The 22,466-nt window shown below is 39.5% G+C and overlaps 1 protein-coding gene across 2 annotated transcripts in view; it reads left to right on the forward strand.

Annotated features, from left to right (window-relative positions):
- Positions 1-22,466, forward strand: part of LOC114466054 (G1/S-specific cyclin-D2-like) — a 58,158-nt gene that overhangs the window by 17,085 nt on the left and 18,607 nt on the right. Inside the window, exons 2-3 of one of the 2 annotated variants that reach the window (XM_028451495.1) lie at positions 19,561-19,810; positions 21,329-21,544. In XM_028451495.1, the coding sequence (XP_028307296.1) occupies positions 19,616-19,810; positions 21,329-21,544 (411 nt within the window). In that variant the 5' untranslated portion in view covers positions 19,561-19,615. Of the gene's footprint in view, positions 1-19,284; positions 19,811-21,328; positions 21,545-22,466 lie in introns of those variants that run through there. The other variant, XM_028451494.1, reaches the window with a different exon arrangement.

Genomic DNA, 22,466 nt, shown 5'->3' on the forward strand with positions numbered 1-22,466 from the left:
GAAACACTGCTCTAAAGGGCCAGATATGTGATGTATAACCTCATAGTGGGCTAAAGATAACACATTCGTGCAAGTTAATTTTCCTAAAACAACTCCAAGAAGTTGTTCTCCTTTAAGCAAAAATGAAGTGTTGTGACCTGAATCTGTGAATTGTCTCTGATTTTTTCCATTCCCTCATAATCAAGTTTTTTTTTTTTTTTTTAAAGGCAAAAGTCATGATTGAATGTTAGTCATTTGTTATGTATTGCCAATAACTAAAAGATGTGCACATTTAAGTAATCGAATTTGTCATGGAAAACAGATGGAACTCACAGAACTCTTTTCCTACAACAGGAAATAAATAAATAAATATAAATATATATATATATATATATATATATATATATATATATATATATATATATATATATATATATACATACATATATATATATACATATATATATAGATATGTGTTTTAATTTATTTGAACAAAATCAGGTGGAAATGACATGACAAAATAGATACCCTCACATACATGTTTTGCACATAATCTCATGATATGCCAGACTTCACCTCCTAAAATGGAAATGTGTCATGTGACATTGACTAAAACAGACCAAAACCTTTTGCAAAATCTCACCCATCGTAATCTCATTGAGTGACATTACCTTTACAAATCTGAAATATAGAACTGTAGTATAATTACCAACAGTTACTGGATAAGATGATGATTAAGCATGTTTGAGATGATTTTGCAACTATTAATGTACAGTAATAACATCTAATCACAAAAAGCTGATGAAATGCAAAGGAAATGGAATTGGCGTTTAGGCATATTGAATAAAAAACACCTTAAAAGTAATTTTCTGACCCTGTCCTGTTTATCACTTTATTCTGCTATATGTATGCATACAATATGTTTTGCACCCTTTTCTTTGTTTACATCACTAATCCTGTCTATGATAAGGTTCTGTTATGAAAAAATTCTTGATAAGAAGTAAAACAAACCCTACTTTTCTGAACAATTTAGCAAACAAATGAGCAACTTTCCAAACCCCCTTAGCAACTTTCTTCTCTAGCACCATCCGTAACTAATCACCTGAAACACCAGCAGAGCCGTAAATGCCTCTATCTGTCTCTATCTCCCGCCTGTCATCAACTGTCCACCTTTCAACCAATCAAACAACCGACTATAGTGACTTTTCACCCAGAGGAGTTGGCAACACTGGATAAAGCGGCCATTTTGACATAGAACAGTTGCTTCTCGGCCAGTGTTTTGTATTAGCTCCCGCCTTCTTTCTTTGATTACGGACAACACCACGGACGTGTTGCAAATGAATTCCAGGCACTGCCTTTGGTCAGCTGCACCGTTAGACTGGTAGAGCAACTGTTGAGTAGAAGGACCAGGCATCACTTGTTTGGTCCGCACCAGACAGAATGAGCTTTCACACCACTGCAAACGGACTGCACTATTCAAGGAAACAAAGCCTGGTGTGGACCAAAGACGTATGTGTGAAAGCACCCTAGATATGGACCGTGAACAAAATGTAACGTGGAACTAAAGTGCAAAAATAATGATTGAGGTCGGCAGGTACTTCACATGGAGCGGAATAATAAACAAACTTTCAATAGCTGACTTAAAAAATGAATTTCCGTTTTGGTTTTCTAAATCTTTTTGTCACAGATTGGAAACAATGTTTCAATATTTCCTGTATTTTTGACTACTGCATTTTTACATTTCTTTTTTATGCAGGGAGACTGTATGGATACATTGTATCTCACACTACATTTTTTTTTCTAAGTCTGCAGGAATAGGGGGTACATGGCTTCAGGTTAAATGCAATAAGGGGTACGGTACTGTGAACATTTTGGGAATCACTGTTTTAAGCATTGTGTAGCGTTCAGGTTAGAAGGGAATAATGATTTATGAATTTTGGCCAAAGTGACAAAACTCACACTATAACCGTTGCCCTTTGCATTAGGATGTGAAACCAGTTCCAATGATATTAAACACGTCGCAATTTCACTTCTCATTATAAGCCTCCTAAGGACATGGAGATTGTTCTGAGTGGGGAAGTGATGTTCAAACCTCTGAAAAAAAAATGCTGCTCAAAGCCGGAGATTCACATGTATATGTTTCCGATGTACATTTCCCAAAACATCCTTTCAGCTGCTGTGTTTGCTGTCGAGGCAGAAACTACACCTAAGGGAGGAAATGATCGCAGTCAAAGGGAATGTGTTATTATCTGTTCCTTGTGCTTTCCTCGACCAGCTGAATGTCACATATTTATAGGCTATACTTTTACTAATATGTGAGGATAAAACACCTCAACATGTCATGTTAGAAGAATTAGTCTAGATCTAGACACGTGTTAAGAAACCCAGTATGCCATGTTGGCTATACTCTGTTCCCCATTCATAAAACGCTGGTGTCCGGAAGAGGCAGAGCCAGCTGATGTGGTCCATTGATAGCTTTGTTGTTCCTCTCTGTTGAACCACAGTAGTCTGCAAACATGTCACTCATCTGCTACGTCCTTCACAGCCTGTTGGATCACTTTCATATTCTGTCTGTTTGCCTTGAAAACGTGTGCTTCATCCTTTCTTTCTTTCACCGCAGAGGAACTGAACTAGATGACCCCCTGTCATCGAGCACAAGCTCCTGCGAGCTAAGGCAAGGCAAATATATTTGTATAGCACATTTCATACACAAGGCAATTCAATGTGCTTTACATGATTAAAAAGTGCAACATAAAACATTTGACAGTTTAAAATTCAATAAGAACATTAGATCAGCAGTAAAAACATTAAAAATCTCCCTCTCAGTCATACACATTAGAGAAAAAGAGTGCCTTTAACTTGGATTTAAAAATGTTCACATTGGCTGGACGTCTTTGTTCTAGTTAAACAGAAGGGGTCCAAGAACAGATCCCTGAGGAACCCCACAGGACATTGGTAATCTGTCAGATTCAAAATTTCCAATGCTTACGAAATAACTTCTCTCCTCCAAGTAGGAATCAAACCATTGCATTACTTTTCCTTTTAGTCCAACCCAGGGTTGCAACCTGTGCAACAAAATTTTATGGTCCACAGTGTCAAATGCAGCACTTAGATCCAATAGAATGAGAACAGACACTTCTCCTGAATTACTGTTCTACCTCATTTAAAATGTATCAAATATTCTGTTGAAGGTTATTAATCACAAATATGAGGTGTCAACTTTTATTATTATGTTTTTCATTATTAAAATACTAAACCAAGGTAAAAATAAAAAAAAAGCTCTGTAAATCATAACCTAGATGTATTCAGCTAAAAATGACTAATTAAACTCTTATAATGCTAGCAACACTTTGGTTTACTACTACTTAAAGAGATCACTTTTCAATCTGAATGGCAGAATTTACCATTGTGATGAAATAATGACTCAAGTTTGCTTAACTGTTTACTGATTAGCATTCAAACACTGTAGCTTAGCTAGCCTTTTGCTAAAAAGGCTGGGGTAATATTAGCTGGATTTTTTAACCTGGGCCTTGTTCGAAATGTCACACTAACGTACTACTCATACTAAGTTTGACATCAAAATTAGTATGTAGTGCGTTTGCACTAGATAGAATGAAAAAATTGAGTATGCGAGAAATACCGGGATGTATACAATACGGGGGCATTTTTTCAGTATAGGTATTCATGGTGGACACACAGTCATATTCAACCGCCCCATGATGCATTGTGAGCGCAATGTAAATTTGTAACAGTCAAACATCTCCTTTTTTTTAAAAAAAAAGCATCTCTTCTTGTCTTCCATTAGTTTTTTAATGCTTTAGTAAATAGAGCTCTTGTTTTGAAGTTAACCGAAAGTTTAGTCAGTAGCACAATGGCAGTTCTCCAAAAATTTCCAAAATGAAATGTGTCTACGTGAGTTTTATGGATCAAATGAGCACATGCTGATATTCTACTTGGTCACTTTCTTGCTTAAAATGCTTTCAGAACTTCCAAAGGTGGAGAATCAACAGTGATATTTAGCCTCAGTGATTAATCAGTACTCTTTATACCTTTAAGGCAGGAAGCATACCTGAGGAAACAGGTAAGAGACAGAACAATCGGCGTATGTAATAAAAAAAATGTAACCTTTGCAATAATTTTTGGGTAATATTTCATGAAAGTAGGCCAATTGTACATGTATGTACTCCATTGGTCATTTTTGTGTTAGACATTCTTCAAGGCTGCATCATCTCCTCGCTTGTTCAATCGCTGCTCAAACTCAATTGTTTGGTGTTTGCCTTTGCTGAACACTTTTATGAATGGAAGTTGTTCTTAAGATGTAGGTCCAGCGTCGCTGTATTTGCTTAAGCCATAGTCATGAACCCAGGAAACCCGGCACAATGCAAACATATTGAGTCGCCCTCACATCTGAGAACACATATCAATCTGACAGACGCGATGCAGAGGGTGGAGAAGGTGAGCCGCACCTTGAGAACGCTCTGGCAGGTCTGCACGTCTAGCAAACAGCCACATGTGTCAAACTCCTTCTCCTCCCACGCTGCACATTTCACACATTCCTCGATAATGTTTGCTTTTTAGTTTAGCCTTTTCCAGGTCAACCGAATAAGTCCGAACCGCGCATTGTGCTCATGAGTCAGTGTGCAGTGTTTGTGCAGGTTCTTTGGAGATTATTCTCTGGGAAAGATTTCATCTTGTGCAATCCCCCACTTTGCCCAGTCATCAGTTTTACAGCAGCTGAATTGAAAGTCTGGCTTCTCCCAGTGAGTATTTATGTCTTCATGGGCTAACCATAAAGATAGCCTCCCTTTGCTTTCAGTTCCCCACTGACAGTGGGAACCCTGACCAAGGGTTTGAGCTTCTGCCACGACTCTAATCATAACACATGCCTCGCTGCTTCCTGTTATCAATGATTACATAAGGGCTGGAAACAAAGACATCCTCACTAGGTTCTGAGGGATGCATCCGGATCTTTGAAATTTCCATTAGGATAGGAAAGTTTTATTGTGTCGCTGGACGATTCAAAGGATGCTCGCACATAAAACGCCTTCCTAAGCTGCAGACGGAACCGACAAGATTCACCCACACATTTATCAGCATCCTGAGAGAAACATACCTCTACAGATTGCTGAAAGGAGTTACATGCCTCCCATGCAAATGGTAAAAGTAGAATTTATCCTAGTATTCCTAAGAAAAATCCAACTGGATCAAATTTTTGTTTAGCAAAGGCCTCTTCAGCTTTCTAATTCTTATGATCTACGCATTACATCTGGTGATGTACAAGTCTAAATGCCTGTCAGCTTTAAGCTCTTGGTATTTGTGATATTTGGAATAGGGGTTTGGGAGTCAACAGACACAGAGCGTCCAATTTGACTTCATGTTTTTCAGCATTTGACAGAATTTTTTTGATTTTCTCCATTAAACCTGCTTAGTCTGTACATTCCTTTGATTATGTGTTATTCCCAAAATATCAGGACTGGTGCGATTTAGTTCGTAGATAATTACACCAATGCTGATACGTATTCAGCACTTCCATGAGTGACATATTTATAAGTGACAAGAGATTATGATTTGTTTATTTAATCATTTATTTGTCTCTGCCAAAACAAGTAGGTCCACAACTGGAAGGGAAACACTTGAACAATGGAATGATACTGTATTTATATGTTTCTCTATATCAGCATTGAAGGCCTGTCTCTTGTCCAATCAAATTACTTTTGTCAGAACTCACTGTTGTATAATTGACGATAACAAGATATGGTATTTTTGGAAAAGAAAAGAAAAAATAACCATTCATTGACTTGAACTTTGGACATACTTACAGTGAGAATGACCTTTTCTACTCAATAATAATAATAAATCAAATCAAAACAAACCATAACAAACTCCCTACCGCCCTTGTGATACCACTTGTATCCTAGAGGATACACGTTTAAATACTGCAATATCCTGTTGCACATACAGTGTAATATCGTCCAACCTTTAGTATTTGTGGATCTGTTTCATAGTTTATTTAAATATAAATATTTAATTGGACACTGTACCTCAGTTCATGACCTGGCTTACTGACCTCACCAGTGTACTGCACATGGAGAGCATCCAATATGGCATGATGGGCTGTCTTGGTAAATTTTCCAACATGTGGCAATGTTTCTTGGACAGGAAGTTGATGGCATTTATGGACATATGAGTGTATAGTCCTTCCTTTTTTCTTTTAAATGCTTGCGTTGGGACAAGGTTCTAGGTTGCTAGCGATGCAGTAGTATATCATCTTAAGTGTTAGTTCTTTGTTTGTTTCGTTTTATTTGCTACTTGTCTCTTGTATGTACTGAAAAATCTGAGAAAATTCAATATAGATACTGTATAAAAAATTAAATATAAATATTTTATCCTTTTCGGTCAGCTTTAAATAAAAATCCATAAGAAAGAGGTAGTACGAGTAAATGCCTAAATGACATAAATCTTGATTGTTGCAGAATTTGACGACCTGTTCCTGCAGCAGGCTGTAATGTTTCAGCTATAAGATGATCAGTCAGCACACAGTTTATTTCCATCCGTGCAGCACACAGGTGTCCATGCTGTATCCTGTACTAGTTTTTGCATGAATACTGTATTGGGGTCAGTGTATCGGGATTACGGACAGTGCTTGGGATGCAGAGTGCAGCTCTCCCGTGGGATCAGACCTCGGTCCTGGGAAGCAGTAGCCGAGGATCAAGCTGACCACTGCAGCTCCAGGCTGAGCCTCCTCCGTTCCCAGCGTGGGCCGGCGGCTGACATATGAACAACCTCTCGGATTAGCTCTGTTCCTCCCAGACTTTCGGTGGGAAGCGCAAACGAGTTTCTCTGACTCGACTTGAAGGGGGAAAGATTTTTTTTCCTGGGCGGTAACTATTCTTACCAGGCTGCTAAACAAGGCAGTCCTTGTGGGAATGTTGAGCTGGATCAGATGTCCCATTTCCAGGAGTGTGAAATGATTTTTTTTTTGCATGTAGCATGTTGTATCATGATCAGTCTGATCCACCTCTCATAGCTCTGGGTGTTTTTAGCAGCATAACAAAGCGCTGGTATCTGGTTCTGTAAGCCTGTTATTTGATTAAGACTAATCGCCGGGTTTTGCTTTCAGCCGGTTTTGTCTCTAGAGGAAGTACGTTTTGCTCTCTTTCTGTGTCTAAATTAAAGCTCAAGCCTGTTCTACTGGATTTTGAGCTTTATGACCTAAAATGGGCTGCACCCAAAGTGGTGTGTGAGGGGCTGATATGAGAAAATAGTTGACAAAGACTAATTTAAGAAGAAAAACCATTCCAACAGACATTTTTGCACCTAATTCAGGGAATTTTCACGAGTAGTAGAAATCCAAAAGTCACAACATAATATTTTAGTTTTGCACAAACATCCAAACAAGTTAAGTGCATCATACCGTATGCCAGTGTGGTTCTCAGACTGTAGAAGTTGAAAGGTTACTGGGTTCATGTGTGGGAAACTACTTGCATGCATGCACACATCATCATCACCCTGAGAGAAACTCATTTAAACAGCTCGCTACATGCCTTCCACATACGTCAATTTTTATAAGAAGCATTTTCATGTTTCAGATGCACACAGTCATCTAAACGTTCTGCCAGTTTGTAGAGAATTAATGTCAAAGCTGGAGTGTTTCAGTTCAACTGGTGATCATTATAGCTGGTGACTTGTCATGGCAGAAGCAAGACATTTAATGTGGCATTTTATAATGTCATTTATAAATATTCACACAATGGGGTAAAACATGGACTATTTATATGTGTGAAAATAAAATTAAAATTTAAAAATTTAAAAATTCACAAAAGTTATATTATTTATATTCATAAAAAGTTATTCCTTACCCCCAATTTCCACTGGATGCGTAACGGCTGCGTATCCGCTGCGTCACATATCAGCATGTCTAATAATTTCTGGGAACAAATTCAGTCTACATGAATCATGTGACAGTCAAGCATTTAAACTTCTATTGTCACAACTCTCTCTCTAAACGGCTCTGACTGTATCCAGCTTTATTCAGGCGTTAGGCACATACAAATATTGACCTTATCCATGGTTGAATCATAATAATCTCCACAAAAGCAGAAGATCTACAGGGCAGGACTGAGTCAATTTCTTTCTGCTTCTCTCCAAGGACACAAAAGGCGGTTTATATGGTTTTGTGGTTGTCTTTATATTGTCTACAACTTGCTTTATCGCTCTATTACGCGTGAATGAGCCGGTGGGGATTGACAGAGAGCAGAGCACAGAGATGTTACGAAGCAGTTACGCATTCAGTGGAAATCCGGTGTTAAAGTTGTGTCATTCATAATTTGTTGACCTGTACTTGTCATCAAACTAATTCAACCTTCACCAGCAAGGCGTTCTATTTCCAGGAATAATAACCTAAACTATGTATACATTTTAGATGTCGGATTTCTTTACTGTGGAAACTCAACAGCAGCCTGAGAAGAAGCAAACAATGCCCAATAGTGGAAGCAATTTGCCCGTTTTGAAACTGTATCATGGTTAAGCAGAATGTTTCCTGTATTTTTACACACTTAGTCTTTGTCCTTCTAGCACAGTGTGTTAAATGTTCTCTGTTCTGTGTAACCACAGTCAGCCAAGGCTGCTTCATGGCTTCAATTGAGGGACAATAAGAGTCCTGGAGAAGTGGCTATCAAACAATACAGACAGTTGTCTAACATGACATTTACTGTTACTAGTGACAATCATCTACTGCTTGTTCTCATCTCATGGGTTGGGACCTAAATGTGGGTCATGGACCTGTTTTCAGTGGCATATTTGAGATAAATACAAAAATGTGGGGGTAAACTTTAATTTTAATTCTCTCCATCATCTATATCAGGGGTTGGCAACCTATGGCTCTGGAGCCGCTTGTTGTTCCCTTGCCCCTCCCTTGTGGCTGAGTGACCAATGACAGAGCTGTTCTGCCAATCAAGTATTCATCAGGCTTATACTGTACGTTGTTATTAAAACTAGATAATTTGCGTTTAATGTGACATTTCAGCACCAAAAGAGGATAAATCTTTGTTTAGGTCATCTAGTGAGCAGGAGTGTTAATCGTACATCAATATAAAATCTCGGAATGATAGGGCTACAATGACGCTAAAAGGCGATTCGCGTCATCAATGACATAGCATAGATCTTCTAATAAGGACATTTCAAAGGTTTTAGGCCACATTTGTAAAAACAGTGGAGGATCCCTTTAAGTCAAGACTATGGAGTCAGTGTAGGGACAAAGAAGTAGGTCCCGTATCCTCACCCCTTCCCCAGATCCACCACTCAGCAGCCACATTTAAACATTGCTGAGCCTGAATGTTCCACCCAATCAGATTTCAGTTCTGTTAACCCAACCTCTTCAAAGTCCAAGGTCTTGACAAAAGTTATTTCCCTTAATCAAGACAACCCTTGGTTCTGATAAATCTTCCCAGGAACCATATTTGAACAATGGTCTCAGAGGTTAAAAACCGGATAACTTTGGTAGTGGAAATGCACCTTCTGTCTATATTGGTATTATTGGTATAAAAGGTTGAGTTCTGTTGTGCTGTATGAATGCATGGTCTTTAGTTTGCCCTTTAAAGCCTCACTGCTGAATTTAATCAAGCAATGAGAACGACGAGGTGAATTAAGACTGTAGCTGAGTCAGCCTCACAGTGGCCTCTTTATTCTGTGGCTGGAGCGTTAGCATGCATCACACACAGGAAAACACCAGGCAGCTCCCAGACAGCCCCGTCCACAGCAGTCTGCCCCCCCATCCCCCCCCGAGTCCCTCTTCGCTCACCGTTTATAAGGAGCGTACAGCCGCGCAAGAGCCACTTTCAAAGAGCTTTCGTTCACATTGCGAGGCCCCCCATTTCCTCCAGGCTCTCTGGAGGGAAACGTAAGTGTGCAGGAGTGGAAATGTTGCAAAGATGGAGGAAAGTGAACAGATGAAGAAAATGGTTTTATTTGTAGAGCTTTGAGGCCCGTTGGCCTAAAAATAAATTCACAGAATATGCCAATTTACTGGAAATAGCTCGGTCTTCTGCAGCTGATTAATGCCTCGTTTTTCCCTAGGCACAGTGAGCGTGCTTGAGAGCAGGAAGAAGAAGGACTTACTTTTGTTTGATCCAAGGTCATTGAGTGGCCAGCTGCAGGAGTGCCTTCCTATTGGACATCCTGTCTATGATGAGCTGTCACTCATTCAAGGATCACTCACAGGAAGTCGGCTGTTACCAGGATCCACCCACACGTCTTCACATCACTCCAGTTGTCCACCATTGCTCCAGAACAGAGATTCCAAACGTCCAGTCCAACGTCTCCTATTTTATGTCCCAAAAAACCACATACATTTTGCAATGAAATATCTTCAATAATCATCAATTATTTTAGTTTAATAGTATAATCAAATGAAAAACATTTGTCCATGTCCAGACTTGCCATTGCCAACATGCCTACAGATTATCTTAACACCTATGGTAAATGGACTCTTATTCACACAACAATGGGACTGACCTGCCCTGCAAGGCGCTAGTTGACTATTGGGAGCAACTTAGGGTTCAGTGCCTTGCCCAACGACACTTCGACACATGTATAACACTGGGATCATCCAACCACTCCATCAGAAGACTTTACCACCTAAGCCAAGGTCGCTCATTGAGTCTGAATGTTCCATCCAAGACTCCGGTTCTGCAAAAGCCCTCCCCTTCAAAATTTAAACTCTTGACAAAAGTTCTTCCCCTTAATCAAGACAGTCAAAGGTATTGATTTAGTACAACTTTTTCACTTCCGATATGATACTGATTTTGCTACCTTGCGTGCTGTCTGATTACGATATCGATACGATGTGATACCTGCACGATTCATACATACCATTGTTGCTTATTTTGTACTGTGGAAAGAACAATTTTTCAGCAACAGTAGGTATGAGACAAACTGACCCATTTATTAGAAATGCTGTAACAGAGTCTGGAATGGACGGCTTGTATCAGATATCTTAGATGCAGGCTGATATAATCTCATGCTTCTTTTTGTGCTGATATCTGACCGATTCCGGAGAATGCTGAGGTGGGAATGGGAGTCTTTCATTGGGTAAGAGTATTATTGAAGCTGCAGAGGAAACGTACAACCAAGAGGCCTTTTAGGATTTTAAATGTAACATATCTCAGGTTCTTTTAGGGCAATGGTCCCCAACATTTTTGTGTGCCACATACCGCTATCATACTTTCATAGAAGTGAGGGTGTTGTGGATGAGTGTACCTTAATAAAAAAAGCTCTTCAGCACTCTCTGCATTGAATTGGCAATTTTTCAAAACAAAATACCTGGAAGGTATTTCCATTTTAAAAAAAACTTTATTCTTTCTCTGCGACTCTGGTCCTGGTTGTTGGAGACCACTGTTCTAGGATACACGACATATTTACCAGCCTTCGCCCGAGCTATGATAGGCTTTGTATCAGACAGCAGCTAATCAAATAGAAAGACCAGCCCCGTATACTGTAAGAGGGTTGAGGTAATGACAGAGACGGCATCATTTGAGTTCATAACAGTCTTTGTTCTGGTTATTATGTGTTTCTATCTATCTGTCTAGCTCTTTGTCTTTGATTGTATTAAATAATGTAAAAAAAAAAAATGGTCTTCATGTATCAGGAACTAAAAACAAGAGTGCAAACTTCTGCCAAGCTCCAAATCTCTTCTTTGCCAGATATTGACAGTTATTTCGATCACTGATCCTGATCATTTTACCATAATCATTAGACTTTAAAGGGTTGGAAGACATTTCTATCTCCATTAATAACCTTACAGTGGGTCCAAATGTATGGGCCCCCACCTCTTCCGAAAAATCGCGATGAAAATGCTGTATCCGATCTGATCTGGAGGAAACTCTGTGATGTAATTGAGGAACCAATCCAACATAACTGAGTCAAATTTCATAAAGATCAAGATATGATTTTTTGAAATTTTGCCAATAATGAGAAATGAAATAATGAGAATGTTTTTTTTTTTTAAACTAATCGGTAATCAGTAAATTGCTCCAGATCCTCTCCAAAATGAACTTGAATCTTCAATGGTGTAAGTTCTATCTTTGGTCAAAATTTTGTCAAAGAACATTAGGTACTTTTGACATAATCCTGTTAACAAACAAACAAATACATAAAAACCGGTGAAAAAATCCTTGGTGGACGGAACAAATGTCGAGAAAATTTTGTTTGGTTTTTGTATTTTTAAGAATTATTCTAAGAAATGTATATGCTCTGATTTTGTAGTTTTCTTTATTATAAATGTGGTAAGAACCAAGTGCTGCCATTGGTCCACAGACAGAGTTTGAGACCCCTGCTTAAGGAACTGTGTGTGTCCATTTCCTTCTCTAATCTCTGACCTCACACACTTATTAGAGTTGCTGCCTCTGAGCCCAGCCTTGGTCTCCCCCCAAACCCCTGCCCCCTCTCGCTGCCCTCAGACATCTGTGCATTGTGAGCTGAAAAACTGGGGTGACGACTTCAGATTTGACTCCTGGAACAGAACAAGAGGGGCCCCCACAGCCTAGTCATATAACAGAAAGCATTGCTCCACTTTGCAGACACATGCTAAGGCCTTGTGCATGTTACTGTACATGCAAGTCTGCTCTTTTACAGTCTGACATGCAGAGAGAGACGGGACAGATGCTGCTTTTGTCTTATCCAGATATCAATGTTATTCCTTCTAGGCTTCACTGTGAACTGCAGAGGATGTGACCTCATCCATTTAAAATCCAGTCTATGTCGCTTGCAGCGTGTGACTGAACGCTTGACTGAACAATGAGATTTTTCACTTCTGAGACACATTTTTCAAGAATATCTATTAAAAGATCACAATACTGGATATTTTATTAGTCTCGGGGCGTTTTAAAGAAGAGACCTCTGACTATGACTTTCTGCAAAACTCTGCTGGGAGGGCGAGGAGTACAAAAGAGTATTTCATAAAAATGACCTCACCGTCTATCTAAATCACTAATTATCTAATATCTTTGTTTGTTTATTGCTAACACATGAAATGGGAGATTAGTATCTTCAAACTATAGGGCAGGGATGGGCAACTCTATCATAGCGGGGACCACAAAAATGTGATCATATTGGATCTGAGGGCCACATTATCAATATTCATATTAGCATTAGAATAATGACCAATCTGAGCATTAATACAGGGGGAAAAAAGAGTTTTTGTCTCTTTTTTTTTGTCTTCATCTGCAGTATTGTTAGTCATTATGTTTGTTTTTGGAGTCGTGTATGTTTTTTGTGTGTTCCTGTTGTTATTTTGTGTATTTTTCTGTCATTTTCTGCATTTTTATTGTCTATTTGTGTGTTTTTGGGGTCTCTTTCTGTATTTTTGTTGTTGTTTTCTGTGTTTTTCTGTGCAATTTTATTGAAGGTTTGTGTGTCTGTAGCTATTCGGTAAAGTGTTGTTGTTTTTGTGTTTTTGGAGTCATTTTGTTTGTTTAAGTGATTGTTGTGTCTGTCTTTGTTGTCATTTTGTGTATTTTTGGAATTTTTTGTGTACATTGTGCATTTTGCTGTTTTAGGAGTTATTTTGTGGGGCTTTACATGCCTTCCAACTTCTGAAATACAATTTTTGGGGATTTATTTTGGGGGCCGCACAAAATTAGATGTGGTCCCCGGGCCGCCAGTTACCCATGTCTGCCGTAGGGCTACACTTACATGGAACATCGTCCATGAGGATTTTTGTGTTTTTTTTCTTCCTCTATCACTCCTGAACTCGTTCTGAGAACATGACAACATTCACTGAGGCTCTGCTAAGGGATGCAAGCTGCTGGACGTCATGCTTTTAGGCTGCCGTCGTCATAAAAAAGGAGAAAGGAACAGGAAAATTAGGAGGAGGAGAGGGAGATTCAGCAGTGAACAAGGCCTGGACAGAAAGAAAAGAAACCCCCTTGTGTTTGAGACCCGGACCAGGCCCGGATGCTGTTATCTGTCCCCTCATTGTCTCCTCAAATGTTGCCATTTGAGTTTGAATGACGGCTTTTATTTTAGTCAAAACATTCCTGAGACAGTTAGGAACTCCCCTGCTGCCTCAGTTAGTGTGTGGTTTTTAAATGTTAACATGCCTAGAGCCAAAAGAGAAATAATTATTTCTAGAAGTAAGAAAAAATTGAACAATTAAGGAGGAGAATTTTTACTAATTAAAAAAAATCAACCACGACATCAACCAGAAAACAATGTAACATGGTCTTTAATGTGTAACTGGACATTATATTTTTTGGACTTGTGATGCTGCATTAAATAATGTAATTGTGGAGAACTTCAATAAAAACAGTGTACTAAAAAAATCAACCATATTAAATTTGCTCTAGCTAATTGCTAAACATTAATCAGCTAACTCTAGGCTAAACGTGATTAGTGCGAATCAGCTAATTAATATTACACACTTATTTGATAAGGCAGAATAATCATTAATCCAGCTCAAACTGTGAGACTCAGACGCAGAGCCCGAATGTGTGCAACTCACGATGCATGTTCTCACACTGTACGGACCGATACTCTATCACAATCTGACTGCTCACACTGTACGTTCATACACGACATGTCGGGTTCTTGTTTCCGGAAATGCGACTGGATTTCAAACATCGTTTGAAATCATTAAAACCTACGATTGCTGATCGGGAGCTGGTCGTGAGGTGTTAATCGCTTTTCGTGACCCCATGTATACTGCACGATGCACGACACATGATCTAGCAGAGACTCGCACGATCCCACAAAATAGTCGCACGAGTTGAAAATTGGCTCAAAACGGGCCAAAAATCGCACAGTGTATGCCTGCCTTTAGCCAAAGCATGCTAGCTTTTCACTGTCTGTAGCCTATAGCGTTTCAGAACTAGCATATTTACATAGCAGCTAACTATTTTGCACCAATATGCTAACTTAAAAGGCACATTAAGCTAAGGACAGTTAGGTTGTCTGCATGAAAAGTGTACGAGCCAACTATGGGTACTCTGGCTAAATACTAGTGCTATCTTTTGTTGCAATTGGCTAAGTGAAGGCTTGGCTAGCACTTAGTGCGTAGCTCAAACCCTCATTTCACCACACAGAAAAACACATGTACCTGTAGTACTTTATCTGCACTTTGTGATTTTAGTAATTCTGCTGCTAAAATGTTGTTTATATTGTACAAGTACAGACTTGTGCACAGCCCACATCTAGTGAGGAGTAAGTTTATGTTCACCACAATAAAATATCATCTAATTAATGTAGTCGTACTGTGACACAATGATATCTGTTGATCCACTTTCCTCATGATATTTATGCGCTTAGAGAAATTAAAGAAGATTGACTTTAACTTTAGACATATACTTACATACTTCCTCTGGGTGTGACCTTCTCAACTCAATAGGAATATAAAAAAATGAAAACAAACCATAACAATCTAGTGTATAGAGGATAATACCACTTGTACCCTTGACAAAACCCTTTATAAAGTGGAGGAAATTCCTCCCACTTGTCCATTTTCTTCTATTTATCAAATGTATTATTATTATTATTATTATTATTATTATTATTATTATTATTATAACCCTAATCGGTATAAAATATTTGTTACAATGTCATTATTTTCATTTACACATGAGATTTGGATTGTGTCTGTTTTTTATAAGAGGTTGGGATTTTGTCCTGTCACTGGAGTAGGAATATGTGTGGAATAGTTATTTTTTCTTTATTTATTGTAAAATGTCTTCTTTTTTACTCCATGTATCTACACTGTGCTAATTGTATACTTTCTAGTTGTCTTCCATACTCTGTTGAGCTGATGAAAATTCTGAATTTCACCCACAGAGATGAAATAAAGTTATATCTTGTCTTATCTTAAAAGTTAGTGTCGTACTGATTGACACTTATTTTATGGGAGCTATTTTGTTAGCTAGAAACTATACATGGCTGGGTTTGTGAGCCACAACCAATAAGGTTTGATGTTTAGTCTTCAGTCTAGACCTGTTGAGAACCCCCGAACAGTCACTGTTCAAAGTGTGGGAGTAAAAGAATGGCTTTGCTGAAAGCATGACTAGGAAAAGCACGCGAGCATGTAACTGAACATACATGTTACAAATTACTTTACCATTCTTCGAGGTGCGGCGTAATTGGTTGATGCAACTGCAACTAGGACGGAACCATGTGACAGAGGAAAGACTTTATCGCCTCCGCTTGCTGAGCTTCACCAGTTATCTGTCAGCAGTGGGAGGAGCTTCACACCACAGCATTCCTGCCATAGCATCCTCTACTTTACTGTCTGTAACCCCAAACAGCCCACTTGTGTCTAAGCACATGGGCAACCTGTAATCAACCTCGGCCCTGAAAGTGGTAAAAGTAAATCCTGTGTTTACATCCCGAGCCAGGCCTCCCTCGTGGAGAGAGTCTCTTGATCTTGCACAGGAAACACACAAGATGATGTAAAGCTTCAAACCAAGCCGCCGGATTAAAAATTGTTGACTATCAGCATCTGCCTCTTCTCCCTTTCCTTGTCTAACTCTTTCTGTGGACATGTAACGGACTTCCCATCTCCGGCCCCAATTCCCTGGGGGGTTCAGTGGACTGGTATGCGGCAGGATTCTTTGGATCAAGGTGATTTCACGCTCCTCCACGTTTTCCCAGGGCTCCGAGCGCTCTCTGTTACCTCTGTGTGATAGCAGCTGACGTGTGTTATCATTGGACACATGCACGAACAGCAGCAGGCGGCTTTATCGGCCTAACACCTCTGTTTTCCTCAAGTGGCAGTGCTTGGACCGTCTAGTACGATTGGCTTATTTGCCCATCTAAAGCAAGATCCCCTTTAGATGAAACCTTGGTGTAGGAATTTGTCAGCCTCCTCATCCACAGACAGGAGGATAAACCACTGACATGAAACCTCAGTTTAGATATGAATCCTCTCAAACGTACACCCCCACCTTTGAAGTAGAACTAATCTTGCTAACCTTGACATTCCCTCTGAGACAGTTCCCACTCTCACTTCACAGTCGGCTCTCACAATAGCTCCTCAGTGCTCTTTTTTTTCTCAATGAAACTCCGTATCTCATTCAGCAGTTTGGTGACATCTGTGAAAGGAGGAAGTTTGTCAAGTGGTTCCTGTGAGAATGACTGGAAGTGAATGCAAAAGCTTTATCACAAAGTCAAAAGCAGAAATCTCAGATCCATGATAGGATCTACTGATAGTTTCAGTTTTCTTAATTGGGGAAATGTACAAAACTAAAACAGCCTTTAGGTAAGAGAAGTAAAAAATAAAGCTTAAAAAACCATCTGACTTCCTTTGTTCTATCTTGGGGAACACATGTTTCTTTCTGGCCACAAGCACTTTTCTCTGATTTGCATGTACATCCTCTTACTTTTATCTGGATGCATGCCAGCATTGCATGCACGGATATCAGCAAAATCAGACAGGATGCCATGCGTTAAGGCACACTGACTGCCACACGAGTTCTCGATCAGTCATCATATCTGTTGCTGCTTTTCCACCAAAATGTCATGGAACTTGTTCTTCGTTGGCGTTATCTCAGTGGAATGACACTGTGGTCCGTTGATGCTGGTGTTTCCACCACATTTTGAATTCCTGCTACTACGCACACGTGGCTCCGGTCGTGCGCGACAATCGCATTAAACTTAATTCACGCCCAAAACAATCAGGAGTGCCTTGACCTTGTTGTCCATCCCCAAGTCAATGCTGTTTCTGGTAGAAATTTATTTTTATCAAGCAGAACTATTAGCTTTTCTTAGATCACCACCTAGCAGTCGGCTCCAAACTGAGAGTGCATTCATACTGAGGGTTTAGTCCTGGACACGGTGTGAACGGGATGAGGACAGGTGATAATTATATCACCTTGGTTTGCGTTCAGAGCGCAACTTCTGATCCGCACCAAACAGCTTCTGGTGCAGTTGCATGAGCTAACCAGTTATGGGCGTGGTTACTGGAGTACAGACTTCACTAAGCAGAGAAACTTAACCCTGAAGAAGAGGCTCTCATCAGTGTGTCAAAGCGAGTGTTAAGAGTGAACAGAAACTTATTCCTTCTCCATTTGTTCTTTCACAACATTCAACAATAGATCAGCAACAAGTTGTCATGCTTTTGTTGGATTTAATGCTCTATTTTGCACCGTTGCCCATTAAGAATGTGAAATATATCGTCGTTCACAATATATCGTCAAAAACATTCTCACCGGTAAGAATATGTCATCCCACGATAGAAGCGATAAATGCACATGTAAGAAATGAGTGAGGGCTAAATTCCGAGTTATTTCAGAGAGTTATTTATCAATCATGACTTTATGTCATGGTTGATAAATAACTAATTAAGTTATTCGTGTTTTTAATGTGCTTGTTTTTTTTTTTTTTTTTAGAAAATAATAAGAAAATAAATGAATTACATACAATAACACTAATAGACCCACATGCACTAATATATTCCGTAAAATATCAGCTCATGAGCTCTTTGAGTCAGCAGCTATTGTAGCCTTTTTAAATGTGTCTAGTGTTGATGTATTCAAATGTATATATTTGTGATTGTAAGGAACCTGTTTACACTTTAAGTTGGAAATTGTTTTACTTGTTTATAGTTTTTTTTTTTTAATTTATTGTGATGTTTATTGTTATCGTGATAAATACCAGAAATTATGGGGATCATTTTTTAATCCATATTGCCCATCCCTATTGCCCACCCTCCTGACCACCCACAATCCCATGCACTTCCTGTGTTTAATCCGCTCCGAGAACAGTAGCATTCACGGCGTACCTAATTGCTCTAGACTTTGATTAGAAATGCGCCAAGACCGACAGAAACAATCGTTTTAGGTGTTCCAACTTTTCTTGGTCACTCCCCCCCCCCCCCCCCACCAAATTCAATTCCTTGTATTGTTTTTAAACTATATTTGACGAATAATTTTTTTCTGATTCAAAGGGTGTATATAGAATAATTTCAAAAACTTACTATTTAAAGGGGGCAAACTATATATATTAGATGATGGATAATAACAGTGTTATTATATCATGTCATATTATTTTAATGATAATAAATGATATTATATGGTATATTATAAATCGTGTATTAACAATTATTAATGATCTGATGTGAGCTGTGGTGTTTTATTTTGAAGGCAGCGCAGGGGGTTGGGGGGTGCAGCAGCAGCAGCAGTGTTTTATTGTGAAGGCGGTGCTGTGGAGCAGTGGTGGAGCAGCAGCAGCAGCAGCAGCAGCAGCAGTCTTTTATTGTGAAGGCGGTGCAGTGGAGCAGTGGTGGAGCAGCAGCAGCAGCAGTGTTTTATTGTGAAGGCGGTGCTGTGGCGCAGTGGTGGAGCAGCAGCAGTGTTTTATTGTGAAGGCGGTGCTGTGGGGCAGTGGTGGAGCAGCAGCAGCAGCAGCAGTGTTTTATTGTGAAGGCGGTGCTGTGGAGCAGTGGTGGAGCAGCAGCAGCAGCAGCAGCTCCCTGCAGTCTGACTCTGAGCCTCATGCTTCGTCCTGGGAACTTCTCCTCCTCCTCCTCCTGCTGCTGCTGCTGCACCCAGTTTTAAAAACACCCTAAACTTTATTTACATTAAACTTTTATCAACTCTGCAGCGAAGAAACAGCTCCAAAGGAGAGCCAGGAGAGGAGTGAGGAAGGCGGTGGAGACATGGAGCTTTACTGCCTGGAGTCGGACTCAGCCGTGCTAGCCCTGCCGGACCCAAACATCCTCCACGACGACCGGGTTCTGCAGAGTCTGTTAACCATCGAGGACAGGTTCCTACCTCAGTGCTGCTACTTCCAGCGCGTGCAGAAGGACATCCAGCCCTACATGAGGCGCGTGGTCGCAGGCTGGATGCACGAGGTTGGTGAACGTGGGGCCCGAGCACCCCCCCCCCCCCCCCCCCAACCAATTTTATTATGTGATTATTACACTTTAATATGCGTTATTATAGAATAAGGCCCAGTTTTCACCCCCCGGTGAGCTGACATGGATGTTATTAACCTGTTTAACAATTGAATGAGAAAGAGACTGAGTCACTAAAGGCGTGGGAGAGTCGGGAATTCTTTCTGCAGCAATAAGAACACACACACGCGCACACACACGCACACACACACACACACACACACACACACACACACACACACACACACACACACACACACACATAGGAGCTCCTAAACTTCATTTACTCACACAAATAAGAAAAACACCCAACATTTCATTAGCCTTTAGTTTATATTGATATTTTAATGTGCACAATTGTATAACAAAGTCATAGAAGAGTGTGTAAAAACGTTTGTGCATTTTGCAAACTTTAAAAAAAAAATTAAAACCAAAAGAATATCATTTTTATACTAAGAAACAAAGGCAACATCTTTTTTCATTTTGCGTTTTTTAAACCAAGTTACACACACTGCTGATGCATTCCACTTTAGGTCGACACAGGCCCCTAAACTTCATTTACACACAAAAAAACCCCACTAACATTTCATTTCCCTTTAATTTCTATTAATGTTTTTCATTTGCATCGTTGTATAACAAAGCCATAGAAGAACTGTGCTTTTTGCAAACTTTCTAAAAAAGTTCTGAAAAGTTAAAAACCAAAAAAACTTTCTGTTGCATTTCCACTTTAGGTCGACACAGAAGCCCTTAAACCTAATTTACATGCTCAAAAACCCCAACATTTCATTAGCCTTTAATTTATATTAATAGTTTAATTTGCGTTATTTCAAATGCATAAGGAAAATATTTTTAAAGGGAGAATATATAAAAGGAGAGGGCACAGTTACACCTTGGTTAGGGGGAAGGGAACAGGGAAGAGGGAGTCAGGGTAGGACAATGGAAAGGGTGGGGAAGAAGAAGGAAGAGCCTTAAATTTACATTAATATTTTAATTTGCATTATTGTATAACAAGGGCCATAGAAGAGTGTGTAAACACTTCTGTGTTAAATTGCAAACTTTCTAAAAAGTTTTGAAAAGTTAAAAACAAAAAAAAAACTTTATGAACTATTTCTACTTTCGGTCGACACAGGAGCCGACACAAGCAGTGTCACACCTTGGTGAGGGGGATGGGAACAGGGAAGAGGGAGTGAGGGTAGGACAATGGAAGGGTTGGGGAAGAGGAAGAAAGACCCTTTCATTTGTATTAATATTTTAATTTGCACCATTGTATAACAAATCCATAGAATAACTGCGTTTTGCAAACTTTGCAAAAGTTTTTTTTTTTTCCTGCAGCCACTCAGGTTTATTAAAAGTTAACAATACCAATAAAACAAAGGCGACATCTTTTTTCATTTTGCATTTTTAAACCCAAGTTTCACACATTTTCTGTGTGATCTAACACACTTTTTCCCATTCCTTTGTCTTGTGTTTTTCCAGGTGTGTGAAGAGGAGAAGAGCAATGAAGACGTGTTCCCTCTTGCTATTAATTACTTGGACAGATTTCTAGCAGTGATGCCCACCAGAAAGAGCTACCTGCAGCTCCTGGGGGCCGTGTGCATGTTCCTGGCCTCCAAGTTAAAGGACTGTAGGCCGCTTTCAGCTGAGAAACTCTGCATGTACACAGAAAACTCCATCACACCACGGGAACTGCTGGTAAGAAAAGAAAAAAAACCCAAAAAACAACCTTCCCTCGGCTTTTTTTTTTTTTTTTTTTTTAATTCTGATTCATTCCCACGCGGAGCTGCGTGAAAATGTGGCGTGGCATTTTTTAGGATGATTTCATGATTTCATGATCGCTGAAGGCTGAGTTGGGTTTTCAACAGGAAGTTTTCCATTTTCTCCTCATAAAAGGAGCCATACACACACACACACACACACACAAACAGCCACATCCTCTCTTTGGGATCCATGTGGTCAGAGCTGAGGAGGCATGTGATGCCACCTAGTGCTAGTAATGCAGTAAAAGGACTGTGGCTGCATACTTTAGCTTTAATGCCTTAGAAAAATGTAAACAAGATGGTTTTTTACAGTTTTTGTCTTTGCAAAGTCTCAAGTCAAAACAGGATTTTCCAAAATGACACCAAAACAATCTTCCTTTTGCAGGGAAAACTCTAAATCAGAAATGGACAATTGGTGGTTAGGGGGCCACATGCGGCCGTCGCTCTAATATTGAGTGGACCTGAAAGCAAAAGCACAAAATGACTTCAGAAAACACACAAAAATATAGACTAGACCAGGAATTCTTAACTGATCTCACCCTGGGACCCACATTTTGCTATGGTCATTAAATCACAACCCACTTTTTTTTAGAATTCAACCAACCGAATCTAGTTTTTAAAATATAGCTGTTGAAAACACACATATATCATCTTTTTAAAAACATAAATCTATATATTTTCCTTTTCACAGCATGCCTGTCATAGGAAAAGTTTCTTTCAAAATAAAAAAACAAGTCCAACATGAGAGACATTAAGTATTTATTCATGTTTGACCAGCTGTCTGCGACCCAACCAGTACAGGTCTGTGACCCACCTTTGGGTCCCGACCCACCAGTTGAGAATTGCTGCACTAAATG

The sequence above is a fragment of the Gouania willdenowi genome, chromosome 6 (genome assembly GCF_900634775.1).
Source record: "Gouania willdenowi chromosome 6, fGouWil2.1, whole genome shotgun sequence".
Lineage (NCBI taxonomy): Eukaryota > Metazoa > Chordata > Actinopteri > Blenniiformes > Gobiesocidae > Gouania > Gouania willdenowi.